The sequence below is a fragment of the Tenebrio molitor genome, chromosome 5 (assembly GCF_963966145.1).
Source record: "Tenebrio molitor chromosome 5, icTenMoli1.1, whole genome shotgun sequence".
NCBI classification, from domain to species: domain Eukaryota; kingdom Metazoa; phylum Arthropoda; class Insecta; order Coleoptera; family Tenebrionidae; genus Tenebrio; species Tenebrio molitor.
Window position 1 is genome coordinate 4,392,963 of NC_091050.1, and position 22,102 is coordinate 4,415,064.

At 32.7% G+C, this 22,102-nt stretch overlaps 2 protein-coding genes across 2 annotated transcripts; one reads left to right on the forward strand and one right to left on the reverse strand.

Annotated features, from left to right (window-relative positions):
• Positions 1–19,134: 19,134 nt before the first annotated feature.
• On the reverse strand, positions 19,135–20,449 carry LOC138131201 (mitochondrial nicotinamide adenine dinucleotide transporter SLC25A51). Its single transcript, XM_069048067.1, has 3 exons — positions 20,307–20,449; positions 20,046–20,246; positions 19,135–19,999 (listed from the first exon to the last, which is right to left on the reverse strand). Exons 2-3 carry the CDS (start codon positions 20,244–20,246, stop codon positions 19,277–19,279), a joined length of 924 nt encoding a protein of 307 aa, XP_068904168.1. The 5' UTR covers positions 20,307–20,449; the 3' UTR covers positions 19,135–19,276.
• Positions 20,450–20,492: 43 nt separating this feature from the next.
• Snx21 (Sorting nexin 21) lies at positions 20,493–21,714 on the forward strand. The gene is made up of 2 exons (XM_069048069.1): positions 20,493–20,632; positions 20,774–21,714. Exons 1-2 carry the CDS (start codon positions 20,617–20,619, stop codon positions 21,535–21,537), a joined length of 780 nt encoding a protein of 259 aa, XP_068904170.1. The 5' UTR covers positions 20,493–20,616; the 3' UTR covers positions 21,538–21,714.
• The last annotated feature ends 388 nt before the right edge of the window (positions 21,715–22,102 follow it).

Below are 22,102 nucleotides of genomic sequence, written 5' to 3' on the forward strand. Positions count from 1 at the left end.
AAATTTCTCCACCAGTTGCACAACAGCCTCTGTAAAGAGTACTGATCTTCATTGTTGAAATTGCTAAACGAGCAAAATTCAAACGGGATATTTTGTGTTGTGTTAAAACGGGTTTTCGGACGAGTTTTTTTGGTTTAACTTTGTTTAATTTGCTTCTTTTAATCGGTTTATAACTGTTCCACTTCTTTCCCATTAAGGTGCTTTTGATTTAACTTATATCAAACTGGCATTAGCAACGGTTTGCTCACTATTTCTAAACCTACAATATCCTGTTAACCATTTAATACTTCACTTTACTTTGTTTTTCATAACATTTTTAATCCTATCTTAAAAGCGATCGATATGTTTGATTTTGTTTATGTCAATTTAATGGAATAAAATGCGTGTTATTCAGAAATTCATTGTTACAAATGTAAAAATTTATTAAGGTAGAAGCAAATGTTCATTTTTTAGCAGTGCATAACTACGCAAATAACATCTATCTGAAATCTTACTACACCGCTCTGCCAACTAACTGCCATTCAAAAATAGTGAACCTCTCTGTAGATAGATAAATCTTTGGCGCAAAACATTAAGCATTAACGACATGAAATTATTATTACAAAATTAAGTAAGATGTACATATTTGGAAATTTCATATGACGAATGACGATCAAAGTTTGATTCTATTAATATTTTTCATCGGATCCTTTTTCAAAGTAATTTAAAGTGAATATTAACACCAGAAATTTAATTCTATCCTATGACTGACATTCTCTACATATATTGAACAGTAATTTGTATTTCCAAGACTCCGAAAGCAAAGAATTGGAAATAGAGACCGGCCATCTTTTAGCAGTACTTTTCAAATACGTCCATGCGATCAAACATTTCGACAACCAAAAAATCCAAATTTTTTGTGAATAATATTTTTAATGCACAAATAATCATTTTGTCATTGTTTCAGTGTGTGTATTTACATTTTATTCTTTATAATTATAAAAACTGCATAATGATAAGTAGGTACATAATTTCAACTTGTGGTTAATAAAGATATACAGGATTATTCACGTGAGATGACGAATCTGACCAGGTAAAAATGCAACCCAAAATACACTTTACAAAGCATTCATTGTGTCTTGGTATTTAAAAATTAAATCAGAAATCCAAGTAGGTATTCTATTAGTTTGAAAGGTACTGTCACTGTTAATAAAGATATACACGATTATTCACGTAAGATGACGAATCTGACCAGGTAAAAATGCAACCCAAAATACACTTTACAAAGCATTCATTGTGTCTTAGTATTTAAAAATTAAATCAGAAATCCAAGTAGGTATTCTATTAGTTTGAAAGGTACTGTCATTGCATTTTTCATCCTTGACAATGTTTTCGAACGATGACAGAACCGACATGAGCCTATTTACCCATTACTTTTGTGATTTTAATTGCTTACCTATTATTGTTATGAAATCATATTTACTTTGTTGAGAGAGGTATTTTTCTATCAGAACTTGACATTCATTAGGCTGACGTTAAAAGCTATCTATTTATGTGCATTATGATAATGTAATAGGGATCGAGATAGTTTTATAAATCGTATTTTGGGTTGCATTTTTACCTGGTCAGGCTCGTCATCTTACGTGAATAATCCAGTATAAATGTAATTCAAATTCGTTCGTCATTAAAGATTAGCCTTTTTACTAATATTTCTTTCAATAGTGAGTAATAACCTAATAAATAACATACGAGTATATAAAGCATATTATTTTCAAGATGCAAATGACATGGATTATTTTAATATTTTATTCAATTATACTAAGATATTTATTTATGCTGTCACAGTTATTAAGTCAACAGACACTTCTTGTATTATTTATTAGATTTTGACAAACTACAATTCCATCCAGATTTAACAATTCAAAAGTTCGCCTTGGAAGAAGTAACTCCAATGACACTATAGAGTGAAAACTATGTTATAACTGTAATAACCCTTGTTCATTGCGTATGTACTACATAATTTTCTATTTGTTTTATTTTATTATGTTCGTAAACGTAGAGAAAAATGAAAAAAATACAGTTTGGATCATTCTGTGTTTGAACGTTTAGAAATAATAAGGAGGTAGGTACATATCTGCAACATAACACGTAGAACAAGAGGTATGTATGTACATATTTGAATTGATATTTAAAATTTAATTTAAATAAAACGAACAAATAAATTGTGTATGTATTTTTATTTATGTAATAAAATATAAGCTTATCTAAAATAACAAATACAATTTGTGCGAGATTTCCATTGTTATTTATTACACCTTTCAGTTGTTAAAAATTACTTGAATCCTTTCATGACTGCGCAATTAGTAGATAAGGTAGATACTTCTAAACCGTGAATCATGACGTATTGTCAAATATGATAGTAACAACTAGTCCAAAAAAGACCACACAAGCAGCTGCTCCAAATGACAGTCTCGCAAGCTTAAGACAAAATACCTTCGACGATTAACTTATGCCCAATTGAATGATTGATGTCTTAGAGCGAAGAATAAACAAAGGAAATATAACAGAACGCAAACGAGTTAAAAGGAAGGTGTCTGTTCTGACGGTGCAGTATTGGTAACATCGTGATACTTCCTTAACGTTGGTCGGACTGATCGTAGAGATATTTGGTTGATGACCCGTGATCTTTGACAGACATGGAAGTGTAATCCGCATTGTACTGTTTGAATTCCAGTTGCGCCAGTACGAACACGCAAACAATTAGGTCTGCAAGTAGCGTGGAAACGGTAAGTTGAAGATGTCATCCACCCACACGGCAACCTGTAGCGCGCTTCCTCAGTGGGCGGCAGTCTGAGCAAATGAGCAGTTGCATAGAAATTGAGTTCGTGAGACAAAATAGCAATTGAAACCGCACCTGAGTGCGGCGTGATGATTACAGCTCCCATTCGGTGTCAATTAGCTCGCCCTGTGATTAGACACCGCCGGTGACGGAACCGTCACCTCAGACACACCATCGTCTCTGTTTGATACCAACTGACAATAATCAACTGATTTGCGGTGAAGTGAAGAAATTTGGTTTCGGGGTTCACCACACACACCGGGTGGTGTGCGGATTCGTAATAAGGTGGTTTCCTTCTTCCTAATAGGTGGCACAAGTCCCGATCTGACAATTTGCAGGACGTAATGTTGCTTATTTGATTATTTGTAGATAGCAAACGCAAACTGTAATTATGGAGAGATGCATCTCTGAAGTTGTGGTGCACCTGCCACAAAAGTGCTACGTAATTGTTTCATTTGGAACGTACTATTAAATAACTATTAAACTAGATCTTGCTACTTCCACTCCACCATTAAAACTTTACTCGTACATCTACTTTTTTCTGTTCATACGTGAACAAACGAGACATCGCTACTTTATTTATGGTGTAAGATAAAACCCCAAACGGACGTAACAGACTAAAGAAACAAATCAAGAAGCCACCAAATAAAAAAGACCCAACAGTTTTTAGAAAGTAGTAAACTTCATTCAAGTATTTATTCACTATGAAGGAAAAAATTAACAACTTTGAAATAGTTATTTAAAGTATGTAATTATTGGCTCAGTAGGTATGTCATATTATTTTAATTTTGAAAAATACCTTTATTTAATTTTTAAATTATTTAAATAGAAATGGTATTAATAAAATTTTCATTCATACATTTCTCCACTTTACAGACATAACGAACAGAAATAAATGAGTTGAAATATATAAATAAATAAATAAAACGGTCTTTATTATTTTATAACTGAGGTAAAGTTTAACATAAGCAAGTCTAATTTACCTCAGCTAAAATACTAAAAGGAAAATCAATTAATTAACCGTATAAAATTAAATGCAAAAATCTTCAAATAATCGGGAACTCCTAATAAACACAAGAACAAAAAAATATATAGTTAGAAAAAAAAAAGTTTAGCAAGCATGCGCAACCTATTTGGAGCATTTGTTTTTAATTCGTTTAGCTTATTATACAGGGTGTAAAATAAAAACGAATAGCACCATAGCGACGTTATTTCTTACGGGAATTTATAACGCGACGTAGGAAACAACATGCTTCACAAAAGACTATAAATAGTAACCTTACACTGTCTCCCATGAGTTAATCTACATGTATGGGGTGTTCATTTATCCTCAAAGTTGGCGTTAAAGAGTCGATTGTGAACGCACCACTCGTCCGTCTGCAAAGTAAAAACACAAACAACGCAAAAAGTGAGGTTATATTGGGCGTTCAAAGGAAATCCTGGGCTGGGAAGGTGCTGGAAGTTGTCGATTGTTTTGCTTTTTTAAAGTGTAAATTGACAGCTAACCAATTTATAAACAAAAAATCTTTCTGTTTTTTTCTTTCTTTGCAATGTTTTACATTAAAAATAGAATGACTAAAGATTCCTAATCTCGAAGTAGGTAAATATCTAAGGGCACCTTTTGTCAAAAACAAACATTACCTGCCGATTAAACAAACAAATCTCATTCTTGTCAAACGGCGAGAAATTCAAACTTTACACTGTTCCAAATGGCTTACTTTTTTCAACGCCTACTCAGCCCAGGTTTTCATTTGAAGGCATGATATTTAAACAGGTGATCCGTGATCTGTAATCCGTGGTGCGTTCACAATCGACTCTTCAACGCCAACTTTGAGGATAAATGAACACCTGATATTATTCAAATTGCATGCTTTCGTCGTGGACGCATAGTTGAAATCTTCTTACAACTGACGGCGTTGAGTTCAACAAAATTTTAGAGTCTATTTCACAAGTGTTAATAATTTGTTGCTCCAAGAATACTGCTTGAACGAGTAAGATATTTGCCTTAGATACGAGTATATCTCCAAAAAAAAAGAAATCCTGACTCCCCATGTGTCAATTTAATTTTTGCCGAATTGTTCTTATACGTAATTAATGTTTTTTCGATTATTATGGGACTTCGTCTTGTTGGAAAAAGATACCACGCCAACATATAAGAGGAGGATAATCTAAAGTAACCTATCAAATCTTGTCTCAACAAATAATTATAATTATATTGATTTAAAGATCCTTCCACTTGGCATTCACTTCTTTAAAGAATAAACTTTTCTTGAACAGAATTCTCCAAAAACATAGGTGTTTACAGAATAGTTATATTTTTTCTAGAACGACAAATTTTTACCAAAAAAAGATAAAAAAAAAGGTCGTATATCGTGTATAGTTGGTAGATATTTATTACCCAACAATAAATTCTAGTAGCATACTGCAACATAAATAATAAAGGCAGAATATTTAAAACTGCGTAAAGAAGTTTACAGTGGTGGCCTTTGATCATAAATTATAATATTTTACATGGTAAACATTCTACCTAGATTGTTTGAATTATCCTAAATATGACAATATTTTATTTTTTTATGAAAACAATAGTTCTTAGCTCCGGCTGTTAGAGTATAGTAGTGTAGTAGTAATTATGATATTTTGTGATTTTAAATCTATTACTTAACGTAATTAGATAAAACCGATTATCTACATATTATTTCATAATGATCCAGAAAAAGGTCAAAAAATTTGAAATTGTCCTTTTAATTTTATATTGAAAGTACAATACACCATTAACCACTTCTAGCATTATCACATGCAACACGTCAAAAAGTGCAAATTAACACGTCGTTAAATAAGAGTTAAAAGCAACGCATTTAGTCGAAATCACAAAAGGGCACAAAATGTCAGAAATCTATTGAACGATGTACGAATTACACTTCCATTTTGTTTTTCTTTTCTTCCAATAGAAAAATGACGTTTTACATAAATTGAAACAACCATAAATTTACTTATTTTGTTTCCTAAATACACAATAATGTTTCTTTTTATAAATTAAAAATCAAATATAATATCTACTTAAATATTAATACATACTTATTTGATATTTTATAAAAAATCTAAAGACTATATAAGAATAACGTCCGACGGACATAACAGTGCTGAAATTTTCTTAATTTTATAAATATGTCTACTAATTTATGACGTTAGTTATACATTTCGAATTACGATGAACAAAAGACAAGTAAGAACTGTGCTTAAATATACCTACTGCAAATTTATAGCAAATACTCTTACATGTATTTATAGGTATTATACTCGTACGTAAATCCTAAATATACATTTACATTTTTTTATGCATTTATTTATACATAATTTCTAATATAAAAAATCTTCACGTTTGCACTTTAAAATTAGAGTGTCACTGGGATGACGCGAAGACAGATCGTTCGTTTTTAGAGTGTTGGTCGACGCAGCCATCTGCGATAAGATAAGGGGCGTCGTTGTCCCGACTCACTAATTGTTCGGGAATTAACCCGGAGCAAACAAATTAATCGCGGCTTTTAGGTCCCGTTATAAAAATGTGACGGGGTAAGCTTCGCTATTACGAAGGGGGAAAGCTTGAAGATGGGGAGAAGAAGACATGAGGGTCAATATGGTACAATATCGCGGGCGGCCGAGGCTGTAAACTTAATCCGGCCCAGATGGCGACCCTGCACTTTTAAATCGTTTTAAAAGTTATTCAATATAAAAAGAAGTTTGCCGCAGATTTAATAGGAATTTGTTCATCAATTCACGGAGCTAGTGTAATATGCTCGGCTCCCTCTTTTATTGGTTCCCCAGATAAGATGAAGACTTTGTAATCGACTCGAAATATCGCTAGAATATTAGAAAGTTTCCGCTTCTTCAAGTCGCCGTTTGTTTTAAGGACGTCCGCTTAAGGCGCGCCCACAGGATCACAGTGACTGCTCGATTTCCATTATTCCCGATGGCAACCCCGGTTCGATTCCGCACACTAAAATAAATTTAAAATCCGGTGATGTCTTCGGTATATGAACGAGATAGTTTTTAAATGGACCAAAAAAACTGGATTTCTCTAAACCTAACGACTGCGGTTGGGATCAGGAAAGTAAACCTGGAACATACGTCAACGACTAATTGGCGTGATTTTTCAAATTTATCATAATAAAGACATTAAAATTATATATTGTTTACATAACATTCTGAAAGCGTATAAAAACATCAAAAGGAAGCATTTGTCAATGTGCTAATTATAAATTATCAAAGAAAAGCTACGTTTGTACGCCTTTTGAAACGTACCAATAAAATCTCTCATTAAACATATCTTGTATACAACTGATGCAGATGGTCTCTATTTAAAGACATATACTTTAATTGAATTGTCCCGGAGCATCAACACCGAAAAAATGTACGCCCAATTTAAAAAATTAATAATATAAAATTCGAATCATTGGCAGACACATATAAAAAATAATAAATTAAATGAAATAGGTACACTACGATCAAAATTTATGGGCTTATTCTAATTAGAAATTTGTTTTTTAATTAAATTGTGTCAATAATTCAAATTTAATAACTCTATCATTGACAGTGTGAAAATTTACATGCCCTTTATACCCAGCCTTTTGCAGAATCAACTAATTTATGTCATACACCACACATTAAATTACCTATTTTTTATTACTTTTAGTTAGTTACGATTAAACTTTTATATTAATAAAATGAATCATTTGCAGACATTATCCCGAGCCACGTCCAATATTTCTTCCGATGTACTACCTACAACTATCACTTATATATTGTTTATTATTACGTAAAATGCTCGTAGAAAACACGATACGTGCTGTTTTATTACAGTAGTTAACTGTAACCACTTAAACACAATTGTATTTATCCTCCACTTTTGGTCCGATTGCATGCAATGTGTTTAACATATGTCGCAACGATCATCCTTTCTTACCTGCTATTACAATATTGCTAGGGGAACTCCCTGACTAGCACTGCATTACTTTCAATTTAACCAAGTAGCGGACTTGTTTGCCCTCTTGATTTGTCGTTGGGCATGCAAGTTTCCCTGCAAATCCATAGGGAACCGCAATTAGGCTGGAACCAGCGACAATATGTCGATTTCGAACGATGTGATCAAGTTTTTTATACTTAAGCCACGACTGAGCTTTATATATCGCCCTCCATTTTGCCTGGTATTATTAATATGCAGTTTTTAGTTAATTCCAAGTAATTTAGCATCCAGGAGTACATGTCCTTCTAAAAATTTTAAATTAAATGGCCGGGATTTACGAAGAACTCATACGTATAACATGGATTACTTAAAATCCCTGTCGTTCATTTTATTTCGATTTAAATCAAAATTAATTATGAGTAAAGGTAAATACCAAAAAATGGGTTATATTTATTTTCCAAATTGGAGTTCTTATTTTGTGTGCAGAAGTGAGGCAATGAAGTTACTTCAGTACTGTTTCCCAAAACTGAAACTATAAAATAGGAAAACTTAGTCGAAATAAATTCGCTAAATCTAAATATAAATGTAATTTAAATAAGACGAAACGTATCCGTGTTCCTCCATCTTGTTGAAAATTTCGGAAGTTATTACATACGAGTACTTATTTTGGTAATTGTTCACTTTAACTACTTCTGGAATTTTCGCGTTTTTTCTTGCTAGACAGCCTCAGGACGTCCTCCTACATCGTTTCCCACCAGTCAAACCTTGTGCAAATGAAAATTTTCCTTACCCTTTAGTTATACTAAGACTTGGCGCGACCTTGACGCGACCTTGAAACACAACAAGAGAGAAAAAAAGGCATTTGCACAAGGTTTGAATGGTGGGACACGATCTAGGAGGACGCACTGAGGCTGTCTATCCAGAAAAAACGCGAAAATTCGAGAAATAGTTAAAGTGAACAATTACCCTTATTTTTCTCCTAAATGAAAGTAACTATTGGAAAAAGAATACTTTAATAGTTATTTGTATATCAAGGCCGCGAAATCATTCTTTAACGTACCGAGAGAAAAATTGTGGCTGAGGCCGCTTGCGGCCGAGTCAGGACAATCTCGAGGAATATTTAGATGATTCTGCATTAAGATCACGTTAAAATACATACATATATCTTACTGTGATTTTAAAAAGTTTCCCTGAGTGATAATGCCAATAATGCAAGAGAGGAAAAAATAATGTCGTTGTGGGGGTTACAACATATATAATCTGTTTCAAAATCAAAAATCCACCACCTGTTGAATTATGTTGGCAGAAAAATATAAATCCCTAGAAAAAGTTTAATTTTTTTGGGTTGGCTCAACCTCCCGCCAAAATTTGACATTGAACTGTTGAGTTTATTTACGAAACACAAAATAATTATTATGTAGAAAAAGGGTTTAGCTACCATATCATACTTTTTGAGTGAAATAATAAAATGAGAATAAAAAACACGATGAACTACGACCAAAACGACTGTCCAACAGTTTTCTCTCATAACCCCACTTTTTTCTGACACTTGCAGACACACTAAAAACAAAAGTCGGCGACGTTGTCGGATGTATTTTCGAGGTAGAATGCACTGTTGGTGGATTTTTGATTTTGAAACAGATTATAATAAACTTCTATTTCAAGGAGAATATTATTTATATGTATAATATTTAAATATTATTAAGTGTAAAAGTGTTCTCAACAAATTATAAACTTTTTTATTTAAATCTGCTTAATATGACGATTAAATGCAGATTTTTTTTTGTCAGTGGGACTGGGCCAAAGCTCTAAAAAGCTCCCATGCTGCCTCAATGTTGACTAAAACTTTTAACCGTGGTAATCGATCAGTGCGATTATGCTAATGGCAGTAAATTTTGTCATATTATCAATGTATTATTGTGACCGCATCCGTGCTCAATTGATTATAGAGGCGTCCGTTAGGGACGCCCTCCACTATCAGGCGTCTCTAATAAGCCCCCAAGTTTGCCACGCGCCGCCAGTAACTACAGAGGCGGGTTTATCTAAAATTCACGTGCTCATCCCTCTTTTATTTGCAAGGGCGGGCTTTTTCTTAATTTTGTCGGACGATTTACCAGCTACAGAGTCACATGTGAGAGATAATTTCGTCTAGTTCGAGTGGCCGTTTGAAGTGGTTAAACAGACACCGCTCACGCCACATCCGCAGCTTTTAACCTGTTATCTCACTACAACTATTAAACGATAGTAAAGGAGCTTCCTAACTTCAAAGACACACTGTTTATCATATGCTATTAGCTACTGGCACATACCTTGCACATGTTCAACACGCCTTTATTACTGCTGAATACACGGCGGCGCCTTAAAAACATTCGACGAAATAAATTCTCCATGATCGAGCCTTTTCTGCAAAATACATTCATTACAACTCCGATTTATATAATTACATCCCGCAGTAATCTAAATTACAATAAGCGCTTCCCGTTGTCCAGACAGCGGTGTGTTTTACATTATCTTGTGTTTTTTTGGAATCAACCTGAAATGGAAGGGTATAATAAACTCTAACACTATCTGCTTCCTGAAATTAAAAATAATATCATGTTTCATCGCCATTGCCCAATAAAAACCAGCCATTGTTTCCGAATATGGAGCGTCCAATTTCAACCACAGACAATAATCATTTCTGAAGCTGAAGATTTTAATTTATAACCAGAATTAATTAATTTATTGTTTTCTCTCATTAGTAACCCTTGAGGTTAAGCATTTAATAACAGGATAATTTTCAGTATTTAAGTAATCATCATGGTTTTATATAATTCATTTTTCAAGCGGGAAATACATATGTGACAATATAAATGGCGGTTTTAATTTTATCCAGCTCTTCCGTTTCTTCTCCCCTACATACTTTTCAATCGCTGTGTCCGTTTTATTTCTTTTTATTATCAATATATTTTTTACTACGTAACAAACTTCTGTACCTGTATACCTACAGTGTTTTTCAAAAGTATAAAAATTAGCATTATTTATGGAACTAATTCTTGCAAAAAATAATATATCTAATCAAAGGTTTAGCCTTTAAAACCTTAGGCCATTGGTGCAAAGAAGCCATCGATTTCATTAATGTCATCGGATACCGACTTATTGCGGAATCAGGCAATTCAAAATCCAAGAAATTCCTTTTCGAGAGGATTTCCCTTGCCATTCAACGTGGAAACGCTGCAAGCATTCGGGGCACTTTTCCAGATTCAGCATTATTATCGGAAAATTTTGTATTGTAAAGCAAAAATGTTATGTACTTAAGATAAATATAATGTTTTTATCATATAATCAAAAGATTATTTATTTCTGAAAATACGAAATTAACAAATGTGATCAATTTACTCTGAAATCAGTAACTAGACCATTTTTACATCTTGTTGTTTTTTTAATATAACCATTCTCCTTATTAATCAAATGAAAAGAGACTGTAATTTGTTTAAGTGAATGGTACAGTTCTACTTTCTATAAATTTAAATCAATCTCGCTCAGTCAAATTATAGATTTTTCCCTTGCATTTTCAAAATTATTGTTTATAAACAAATTAAACATTTGCAAAGGTCTAATTAGTGTAAAATTCTTTTTTACTTACCTGTTGCGATAATTAAATTTGGTACGTGTGAATGCTTATCTTATCAGTTACATTTCTTATTTATACAAATCCTTCTGAACTATTTTTACTTAAACTTAACTTCTACAGTTAACACAATTAAATATTACATCTTATGAGGCCTAAGTATATACGGCGCGATCAACAATTACTTAGATAAGGGCTGGCTATGACTTTGACAGTGTCAGATTTTTCGTATCTTTGCTAACTCAGCTAATAAACGTCAAACAACTGTCACTATGAATCAAATTTTAACGCAAAAATGGCTTTTACTTCAGAACGTAAAAGATTGATCATTGAATCTTACTTTCGTAATGTTGTTTTACATAAGGGAGAATGGACAGAAAGCGCTGTTGCCTGTTTGATCGAGTTTCGGCAAACATTTTGAAATCTAAATTGAAACAGTATATGCAACCAAAAATACTTCCATGCATTCCAGAGTATCTGTAGGCATACGTTCAAAATCTCAGTCTTCTTTGATCTAGATAATTGTTGATCACACGGTATTATTCATGCTAGACGCAACTAAGTAGTTCAAAATATTCAATGTTAATTTTGTTCCTTAAAATGAAATATTGTCTACCTTATATTTCAGAATTATCAATAAACAACGTCTTTATGTTACCAATTTTAGCACATTTTAAAAAGATTGCAGGTTACTGTACAGAGAAATAGTGATATTAGTGTTAAAAAAAAGCATATTGATCTCTAAATTTGTTTTTTTTTTCTATTGTGAAAGCCAAAACATATTTGATTGCATTAATAACCTTTCCACTAAAGTTTTAAAAAATAACTTTAAAAATGTAAAAGCTTTGAAAACGATGAAATATTAATCGTTAATCACTTGCCGTGGCGTAACGTGCATTACCTTTTAACACAGTCGTAAGTATATGGAAAATTATGTATCACAAATGATTGCAAAATTCTTTTAATCCATGGATTAAAAGATGTAAGACAGGAATGGTCAAGTGAAAATGATATCACGTGTTAAAAGGTAAAGTGTTTAATTGAGGCGAACCCAAGCAAGGTAGCAAAACCAGGTGAGATGCCGGGAGCGTCTAGCAGAGGTGCAGAGTCCGACCAACACGGATATGGTAATTGGTTGGTGATGGTAATTTTATTCGAGGCAACACAAGTTCTCCTGTAGTTTGGACTGCCGCCCTATAATATCGGCACCGCGCGCTCCTTATTGCAATAATTAATAACTTCGCTACTCCGCACGTCTTCGATATGAATATTGAAAACGTTTTTCTACAGGCATTCCAGTCTTCCATGATTTTTTCAAAACGTCGTTAATGCATTATGACCTATCTAAAAACACTTTCGACCGGATCATCAAAATAATATCTTTTTTCCGTACCTCAAACAATCATGAGCTTTTTACCCTGTCCCTTGAGTATTATGCGCACTGATCACGTGTAATATTGTGATATTAATAGCTTGAAAGCTCACTAAGTTTTTGTTGTTAATACACGGCACTTAACTGTAATAAACTGCAATTTACAAGTATATTGCCTGCTATTTTTAATGGCTCCAAAGTGCCTCCATGTAAAATTTATTCCCTGCAATAAACAAAAATCGTGAGAGCGTCCTTCTTTATTCATCGTGAAAAAATTGGTTCGATCTGAAAGGTTATTAAATTACAGTCAAGTCGGCATTTTTTGTTTTAATTTTCAACATAAATGCTTCCCTTTTAAAGCCAATTAGAAATAAGCCTTGTTTTTCATTTAAATAAACCCCTTTTTGTCTCCATTTCATTAAGTTTATTGCCTAATCAACAGGGATGTGGTCTTTTATAACCTAAATAAGCTTACAACACACTTCTTGATTCCGTAAAATAAAGGAAAAAATCAAATTAACGTTAAGGGGCATTCGGGGAACAATTTCAAGGAGGCGCTATAAAAATACAAGCAGCCAAACATTGAGCGACGCCAGTTAACGTCTCGGAACTAATATTCGTTTCGGGCGGTAATTAGCCTTAGGTAAGTTAACAATTTTTTAATTTAAAAGACACCGACAAAATCCCCCTTTCGGGTTTTCGTCGATCGAAGCCTGACGCTCTACGAAAGACCTTTTCCACGTTAAAAATCGTTCGGACTAAGTAATTGAGAAATTATTTCAAGTATCAGATTGTCTTGAGCCACTTGTAATCTGATGGCAATAAAGAGCAGGTAAAATATCCACGAGAGAATTTGCAAATTGACTGCGCGGCAACACGAAAAGAACCAATTAAATAAAAGCTCCAAGTTTTTAGTAAAATTGAAACAATAATAACGAAACCGAAGGTAATAAAAGGGCAGCATCATGCAAACATAAGCATTTGGATAATAACTATTATTGCCTAAAACTCCAGAGACTCTAAATTATATATCAATTATCTAACCATTCCCCTCGTGAATACAAGCTAGACCCCACAAATAAAAATTACCAAAAGCAGGTGGGACTTTCACGCTGTATCTCAACGTACGGACAGCTATTAAAGGACAATCAATTGATTTTCTCATATAGGTATACATTTTTTCAGCGCTCAAGTCATTATTTCGGTTAAAAATGGAAATTTGGATCATGGGAATGCATCCATTAAATTTAAATACACGAGCCATAAAATGTATTTCAAGAATAACGGCCGTAAATGCGCTGTTCATGCAGCTAACTACTCTTAATTGATTAAGTAATTAAAAAATTTATTAATGAACCCGTTTTAAAAAAATTTATGTATATGGTGACTTTTGTGTGGGAAGCAACCATGAAATTTGTTACGTTCGAGCTACATTTTAATACACAATTATTATCCGTTAACAATTACCTAAATGTGGTTTTGAAAACCACAGGATATAAAACAGACAATTTGTCTTATCAGTTTTGTATCTTAATTCGTTTGTAGTTAAATTACACGAGTTACAATAAATATAATTATAAAATGTCACCATTTTTAGATGTGATGATGGTGATAGCCATCACGGCTTTGCCATGTAATTATATGCTCACTGTATTTGCACTGACAGCCAACTCTGAAAATTGCATTTTAATTAATGTGTGCTTTCACAGAAACATTTGTTATTCTGTACCGATTGATAAGACTAATGACTAAATTACTAATTATTATTATTCCAACATTTCGCTTACGGAAATGATATTACATACAATTGTATTCGTATTATTAAAATTAAGGTTTTGTTTGATTTATTCATTTGTTCAAGTTTAAAAGAATAATTAAATTATTGATATTGATTAAATTATTGATAAGATGCAAGGTACCCTTCTCATAATAAATAACCTAGGCGAAAATGAATAGGGAGTTTTCCAAATTTGTACTAAATGTGTCAGAAATGTATACATATACACATTAGATGTAATGTTTCAAGTACCTGTAACATTTTAAATTTATTTAGTGTTTAAGAATACGTGGGATGATTGGGGCAATTATTTTGCTTTCCAAGAAAAATTGTGGAATTCCCTATTCATTTTTGTCTATATGCATTACATTATATCGGTGTTCATTTAAATTTATCCTCAAAGTTAGTGTTGAAGACTCGATTGTAAATGCACCACTCCTCCGTCTGCAGACTGCAGAGTAAAAACACAAACAACGCCAAAACTGAGGTTACATTTAATCAGTGGTGTGTTTACAATCGACTCTTCAACGCCAACTTTGAAGATAAATTTAAATGAACACCCGATATAAACTTAATAAAAATCAGAAAATATTCTAGCGTTAAAAATTATTACTATCTATTTCGTCATTCTGTATCTTGTATTCAGAGATATTTTATTAACAAAAACTAAACGGAGCGTTTTGATGTATTGTTTCTTTTAAAATTATAGCAACGATGACGGTTATTCAAATCTTGTTAAATAAATTCGTAATTTGCAATTTGTTTTATTCTATAGATGCAATTGATTGAAATTAATTTGCAGATACTTTCGGTACAAACTACATACATACGTACTTAGAAATAAGTAGGTACATTAATTTTAACCAGTTCTCTTCAAGAACAACAAAATTGTTATGTACCATTTTTTCGAAATTTAATTTTCATTTTAGTATTTTTTTGTTCGACACTGTTAGAATTTGAGAATTTTCTCCTGTTTGAATGGATATTGATAAATGTCACAACTTGTCAAAATGAAACGTCAAGCTAATTTTAAAGATTTTAAGCGATTTGGAGCCTTTAAGGGGCTCATCGAACAAAAAAATGTTGTATTCAACTCGTTCGTGTGTAAATTGGGCTCTTTTTGGCACTCTTGGGCCTTTAAAAGGTTCGTTTCACTCGCGTTTTAAACTGGCCCACCCATGCCAAAAAAGACCAATTTACACACGAACTCGTTAAATAAACTACTATTACTATTATATTAAATTAAGGAGCTGTCTATTTTCTAGTTATATGAGCCAATGACAGTGACCATGATATAACAGTTTTTGTAAAATCAGAGCAAAACATTGTGTTTTTAGAATAAAGTTTTTTCGCTCTGCGGCCGAGGATAAGCGGATTAAATTTTTAGTTAAGTTTTATACCACTCCAAAAGGCAGGTGTTTACGTGTTGATTCTGTAATTTGAGCTAAAATTTTGTGAAAATGGAACGTCTATTTTCGAGTATTGAATGTGTATTGTGTTGTGTGTGAAATGTGCGGGAGTGCTCTTCGACTCCAGTGAACTTCCGTGCGACTTCTTCTTGTGGGGGTACATGAAGGACTTGGTAAGTATATTCGACCCCAATTGATACAACTGAACAGGTAGGAAATGTTGCCACAATAATTCGCAATAACAGAGGAATGCTGGAAAGAGTGGAAAAATCAATTTCATCGGCGCCTTCATTATTGTGTTGACAATAACGGTCCCTTTGAACACTTCTTGTAATCATTAATTGACATTGTCATTATCTGGGGTATGGGCGATTCATTAGACCATTAGAGTCAGTTTGTAGTATATTATGATACGAGTCTGTTTTGATACGCAAATTTCTATTGGGTACAGCACGCAAAATGCGTGTCCTAATAGCTTTCATACAGTTATTCACATGAGATGATGAGCCTAACCAGGTAAAAATGCAACCCAAAATACACTTTACAAAGCATTCATTGCGTATTGGTATTTAAAAATTAAATCAGGAATCCAAGTAGATATTCTATTAATTTGAAAGATATATAGTGACCGGCACAAAAAACGACTCATTATGATTTCTTCAATAAATGATCTTGAAATTATATCTGTGCTTATTTTTCTTTATTATAGTTAAATTGGGATATTTTCAATGATCGGGAGTGCTATGGTCACCATGGCAACCGAATTGTTTTGTTTAAATACATTATTAGAAAATTTGCGCTACTTCCATGTTGTGTCGGTTGTCGGTTGATTTACGTGTTAAAAGATTTAATTTGACAATACGAGATACAAATTCAAAGTGCTGTTCAAATTTAGAAAATTTTTCATAACATAAAGTTTTTTCTAAAAAAAAACTTTTTTTTTTAATTGAAATTTTATTTGCTGTGTTGTAATGTTTTGTTTGTCCGATATTCTTTGGGAAAGAATGACTTAAATAACACTTATCAATACAACATGATATCAAAAAAATTCTAAGACAATGAATTACTTAATAAAATTGAAAGTGAGTCGTTTTTTGTGCCGGTTGCGGTTAGTGTATCTGTCATTGCATTTTTCGTTCATATTTAGTATTTGAAAAGCTTTTCGAACAATGACTGAACCGATATGATCCTACTTATAGTCCAATTTTTACCCTTTTGAGGTGACGTCACGATTTCCTTCCTCGCTTTCTCTTTATTGAAACGACAGAAACAGAAAAAAACAAAAAAAAATGCATGTTTATTTTTTGATGGTCACTTTGAGGTTATTTTATGCTTCTGTCAATTTGACAATTTTTAATTTCTTTCACTTATTACATTGATTACTAACATAACCTTTCGAAGCAATTGTCAACAAATTTGACATATTTATAGTTATTTATGATCAATTCAAATTTGTTTCTGATCCTAGCTCAAACATACGTAAAGTTACTAGATAATGACGTCATCGCAAAAGGGTAAAAATTGGACTATACCCATTACTTTTGTGATTTTAATTGCTTATTATTGTTAATAAATCATATTTTGTTGAGAGACGTATTTTTCTGTCAGAAATTGACATTCATTAGGCTGACGCTATCTATGTTTTATACGCATTATGATAATGCCGGATAATGTAATAGGGATCAAGATTGCTTTGTGAATTGCTTTTTGGGTTGCATTTTTACCTGGTCAGGCTCGTCATCTTATGTGAATAACCCTGTATAGACCCAAAGTAGAAAAAAATATTTATTAGTAAAATTGTTTTCAGTTAATATCTACCATATGATTTACTTTTTTCTCCTCCATCCTTATCATTATAGGTCACAGCAACGAGCGCAGCAAAAAACAAGTGAAAGTTTTCTTTTTCTTGCATTTGTTTTTTGTTCTTCGCTTATCGGCATTTGCGAAACAAATAATCCCCACAGGCGGGTAACGAAATGTGAGCTAAAATTTTCAATAATTTTAATTGGATAACTTCAAGGTTTAGGAAAAAAACATATTTAAACATATTGTTGCTATTAACGAGTTCTATTACCATTTAAAATTAATATACTTATTTCTGAGACACGTTGTAAGTTATAATATCGTGGGTTAATTTAAATTTCAAAGTAGCCGTTGAAGAGTCGATTGTGAACGCACTATACGGATTACAGACAACATTCAATAACCCTCCGCGTCATGACTTATTATGTAAATAAATATTACTTCACAACATAAAAGATTCATTATTGAATCTTACTTTCGTAATGATGTTTTCCACGACTTGCTGTATTGTAACCGGCCTGTTCAGAAGTGTAGTTTCAGTGATCCCCGCAGAGCGCTAGTTTTTTGGGGTTCTTATTCATCTTAAGTTTTTGTCACCTTGTTCAAATGTCATTTTGAATTTGAAGCCAAAAAACTCTTTGTTTTTTGCTGCTTTGAAAATAAATTCGTGAATCTTTTCTTTATTGTTCGTTGTTTTTATGTTTAGTGTTGTTATTGTTCTTTGTTATATTGCGCCTAGATTATTATTTAAGCGTGAAGCGCACCTTTTTTGTGGCGCCCTCATCGGTGGAAACATTTTCATAATGCATTTTTAGTGAAATGAACAGACCGGTTATAATACAGCCAGTTTGGCCCAGTTTCAGCAAAAATATACAAATTTAAATTGAAACAGGTATATGCAACCAAAAATACGGTGCGATCAATTAAAAAATAAATCGAGTCGGCGTGTTACCTATGGCAACCCATGTTATAGCGTTGGCTCCAAAGCAAACTCGATTTAGTTTTTAAATGATCGCTCGGTACTTCCACATCCGAACGTCTGAACCTCAAGAAGATTTGGGATACGTCCAAAATCTCAAAGGCTTCTTTGATTTAAATAATTGTCGAGCGCGCGGTATATTTAAAGCTAAAAAACGATGTTTGTAAACACAGAATCTTTATACATAACTTGTTCTCTGTTTATACGAAGAATTTCTAAAATTTAAACTTGAGTAAACTGAAAATTTTCTAAATTTTGTATATTGCTGCCATCTATACATGTAGCAGCAAAATATATTTATAAATTAGCTCAGAACGCCACCACGCTCTAGTTTAGCTCAGTTTAGTTATGAAATCATTCATTGAGTTCCCAATAAAAAAAAAATGGGTGTAATAAATCAACTGCAAATTTTAAAAATGTTTTATTATAAATAAAAAAATGAGAATCATTTTAAAAAAATACTTTGTGATAGAACAAGTGGGCTTAAAAACTAGCAACAAATGAAAATAACTTAGAACGATAAATCGACACGATAAAAACAACTTCATTTACGAAATAATATTTTTTAAATTTTCATATGCGGCGTTCATCACTCCCCAACTTATAAACGCCCTTGTACAGTTTGTTTGAACTCCATGATATATATACCTAATTTTTCTACCTCTTGCATTATATATTTGTACTAATACCTTAAAAACATTTTCATAATCTCCACCAATCTTACTTTGCATTGCTACCTTTAGAACATTTAGTGGATAAAATATGCTAGACAAAAATACACCTATCATTGCACCACAAAAAAATTCTGTTACAGTTTCATACACTTTAGATTCAAATCTTGGTCTATAATAATGCACCTCATCCCTAATAACAAAAAATCCTACATTAGATGGTCCATTTCTGAGCAAAATTGGAATTAAACCTCTGTAATACTCTCGAAACCCATAATTAAGACCAACAACTTTAAATGCATGAGCTGTATTTGTAAATTCTTTATGGTAATGTGCATCAGCAAGCAAAGTCTGAATTCTCTCAAATGGCATTAAGATAGCTTCTGTTGTTCCCGCAACCATGCCACCCAGAAATTTTGCTAAATAGTCATTACATCCTACAATCGCTAAAGGACGGCGTACTTCTTCATATATCCCAAACATGATGGACAAGGAAAGAGTTTTTTGGCACAATGGGGGCAACATACCCCTATACAGGTAAAACATACCTTCATGTTGAAGTTGGCGAAACGCGTTATACGCGTTCACGCCATGCAACATCTGAAATATTTGCTTAAATCAGATCGTTTTTATTTTACTAGTTTACCTGTCGGAAGATTATTTTATTTATGGGGTATGTCATTGTGATGTTAATAAATGCGGCGCTCCATCCACAAGCAAACTCTTTCCAATTTATGTGATACAACTCCTCTATAACCAGAGGATCCCCTATCGAATCATAATTTTCAATTTTTTCAATGTCGAGCATATCCAACGAAGATTTATTGTGCGATATTAATTTGGACATCTGTCAAAATTTTAGGTTATGCAATAAAAACGTCAAATTCAAAATAAATGCTTCACTTACCTTTTGGTTTACATGACTAGAACAACATCACCAGTATTATTTGTTCTTTTTCACTACAACAATAAATCTTCTTTATTTAGACACAGTTTTTTCCCCAGTGACGTCACTCGAAGTTATCCCATCCTCTGACGTTCTGTTTTTTACCTACTTATTCTTATCTCGTTTATCTGCCAATTACCTACGAAACAATTTTCGAGCAACCTAAAGACGTAGACGTACAAACACAATTAGTTTATCAGTGACAAGACTACGAACGCAGACAATGATTGTTAAACGCTTTGTAAACAAATCATCTCCTTAAACGATTAAAATGACACAAATCCTGGGTGAGTTAGACTTTTTTTTGAAAATTACAACTGTCATCAAGGTCGTTTTCATTTTTTTTATCAGTAAATTACACAAATCATCTTCGCCGAATTATTTTTTAGGATCGTGTTCATTATTTTCCAAACAATGTACAATTTTAGGTGGTGAAAGGCAAGGACTGGTATTTGAAATTGTATCAGCTAGAATTTGCGATGAAGGTGAAGAAAAAAAACACGTCATTTATACGCTGCAGGTGCGCCATATATCCGGAAGTGATGATTTAAGCCCGTCTGTGATCGAGAGACGCTATACTCATTTCTTAAATTTGTATAACGCCTTAAAAAAGGAACACCCTAATTTATTGGTAAACATAGTTTTTCCCAAAAAGGTCATTTTGGGAAATTTTGATAACGAACTTATATCTACCAGAAGCACGGGCTTTGAATCTCTTTTAAAGCACATATCGACTGAATCAAAGTTAAGGTCATCTAAAGCTTTAGTGGATTTTCTCCAAAGTGTAGAATTAGAAAAAGCTCGACGCTTTTTGGAGAAAAGTGAATTTTCCAATGCCTTACCGCTACTTGAGAACAATTTTAAACTATTAAACAAAGTTTTTACTGATAGATCTCCAGCAGTTCTCATAGCTTTGTGTAGATTATTAGGATGCTGCATGTCAATTCCAAACTGTTTACATTCAGAAAAATGGGCGCATTTGGCGCTCCACAGATATGATGGAGTCAGTGACAGCGATTTATTAGAGTTATATGTACCCTTGTTGACTGCTTGCGTCAAAATCGGATGGCAAACGGATATTATTCAACAGAAATTAAGAGATTTGGAACGGCAAGGGGTTAAAATCAATAAGCAATGTTCACTACTGGATGAAGTCAACATAGTAGAAGAAAAGATATTTGGATCTCAATAGTCAATATTTATAGTATATCACTGAGTACTTAATTAAATAGCATCACATTTTATAATTCTATTGATTAGGATAGAATAAGTATTTATTATTCAATTTTATTTATTTGACTGACGCTGAAAGTATTTAGCAATATTTTAAATTCTATTTTATGAAGCCTGAATATACATATTGAGTTAATTTTTGTTTACTCTTGATACGCCCCATATGTTAGTTTTAATAGTACCTACATTGTACAACTAGTTATGAAAATCATACTTTCTTTCTTGAATTTGCAGTTTAACGAGAGCGGAGCCCGAGTTAATCAAGCAAATGAGTGAAAAAAAAGAGACTTTCATAATGTGTTGTACATTGGCGAATTCGGCTACCGTTGGGAGCGCCACTGACACTGTTGCCAAGTCATACTCCCGCTCGATCCAGCTTATAAGTGTGCATTTTTGTCATAAAAGGATTTATGCAAAATTAAAAAAAAAAAACAGGAATGCATAGTAGGTTTTCTTTGACAATAAATTGCATAAAGTGATTTAAAAAAGTATACTGCTTTCATTACGATTTTTCGTTAAAAAAG

Bases quoted from the DNA above. Each gene is read 5' to 3' on its own strand.
- LOC138131201 (XM_069048067.1), bottom strand. From the start codon at position 20,246: ATGTCCAAATTAATATCGCACAATAAATCTTCGTTGGATATGCTCGAC. The intron at 20,000-20,045 runs GTAAACTAGTAA...CAAATATTTCAG, and splicing joins ATAAAATAATCTTCCGACAG to ATGTTGCATGGCGTGAACGC.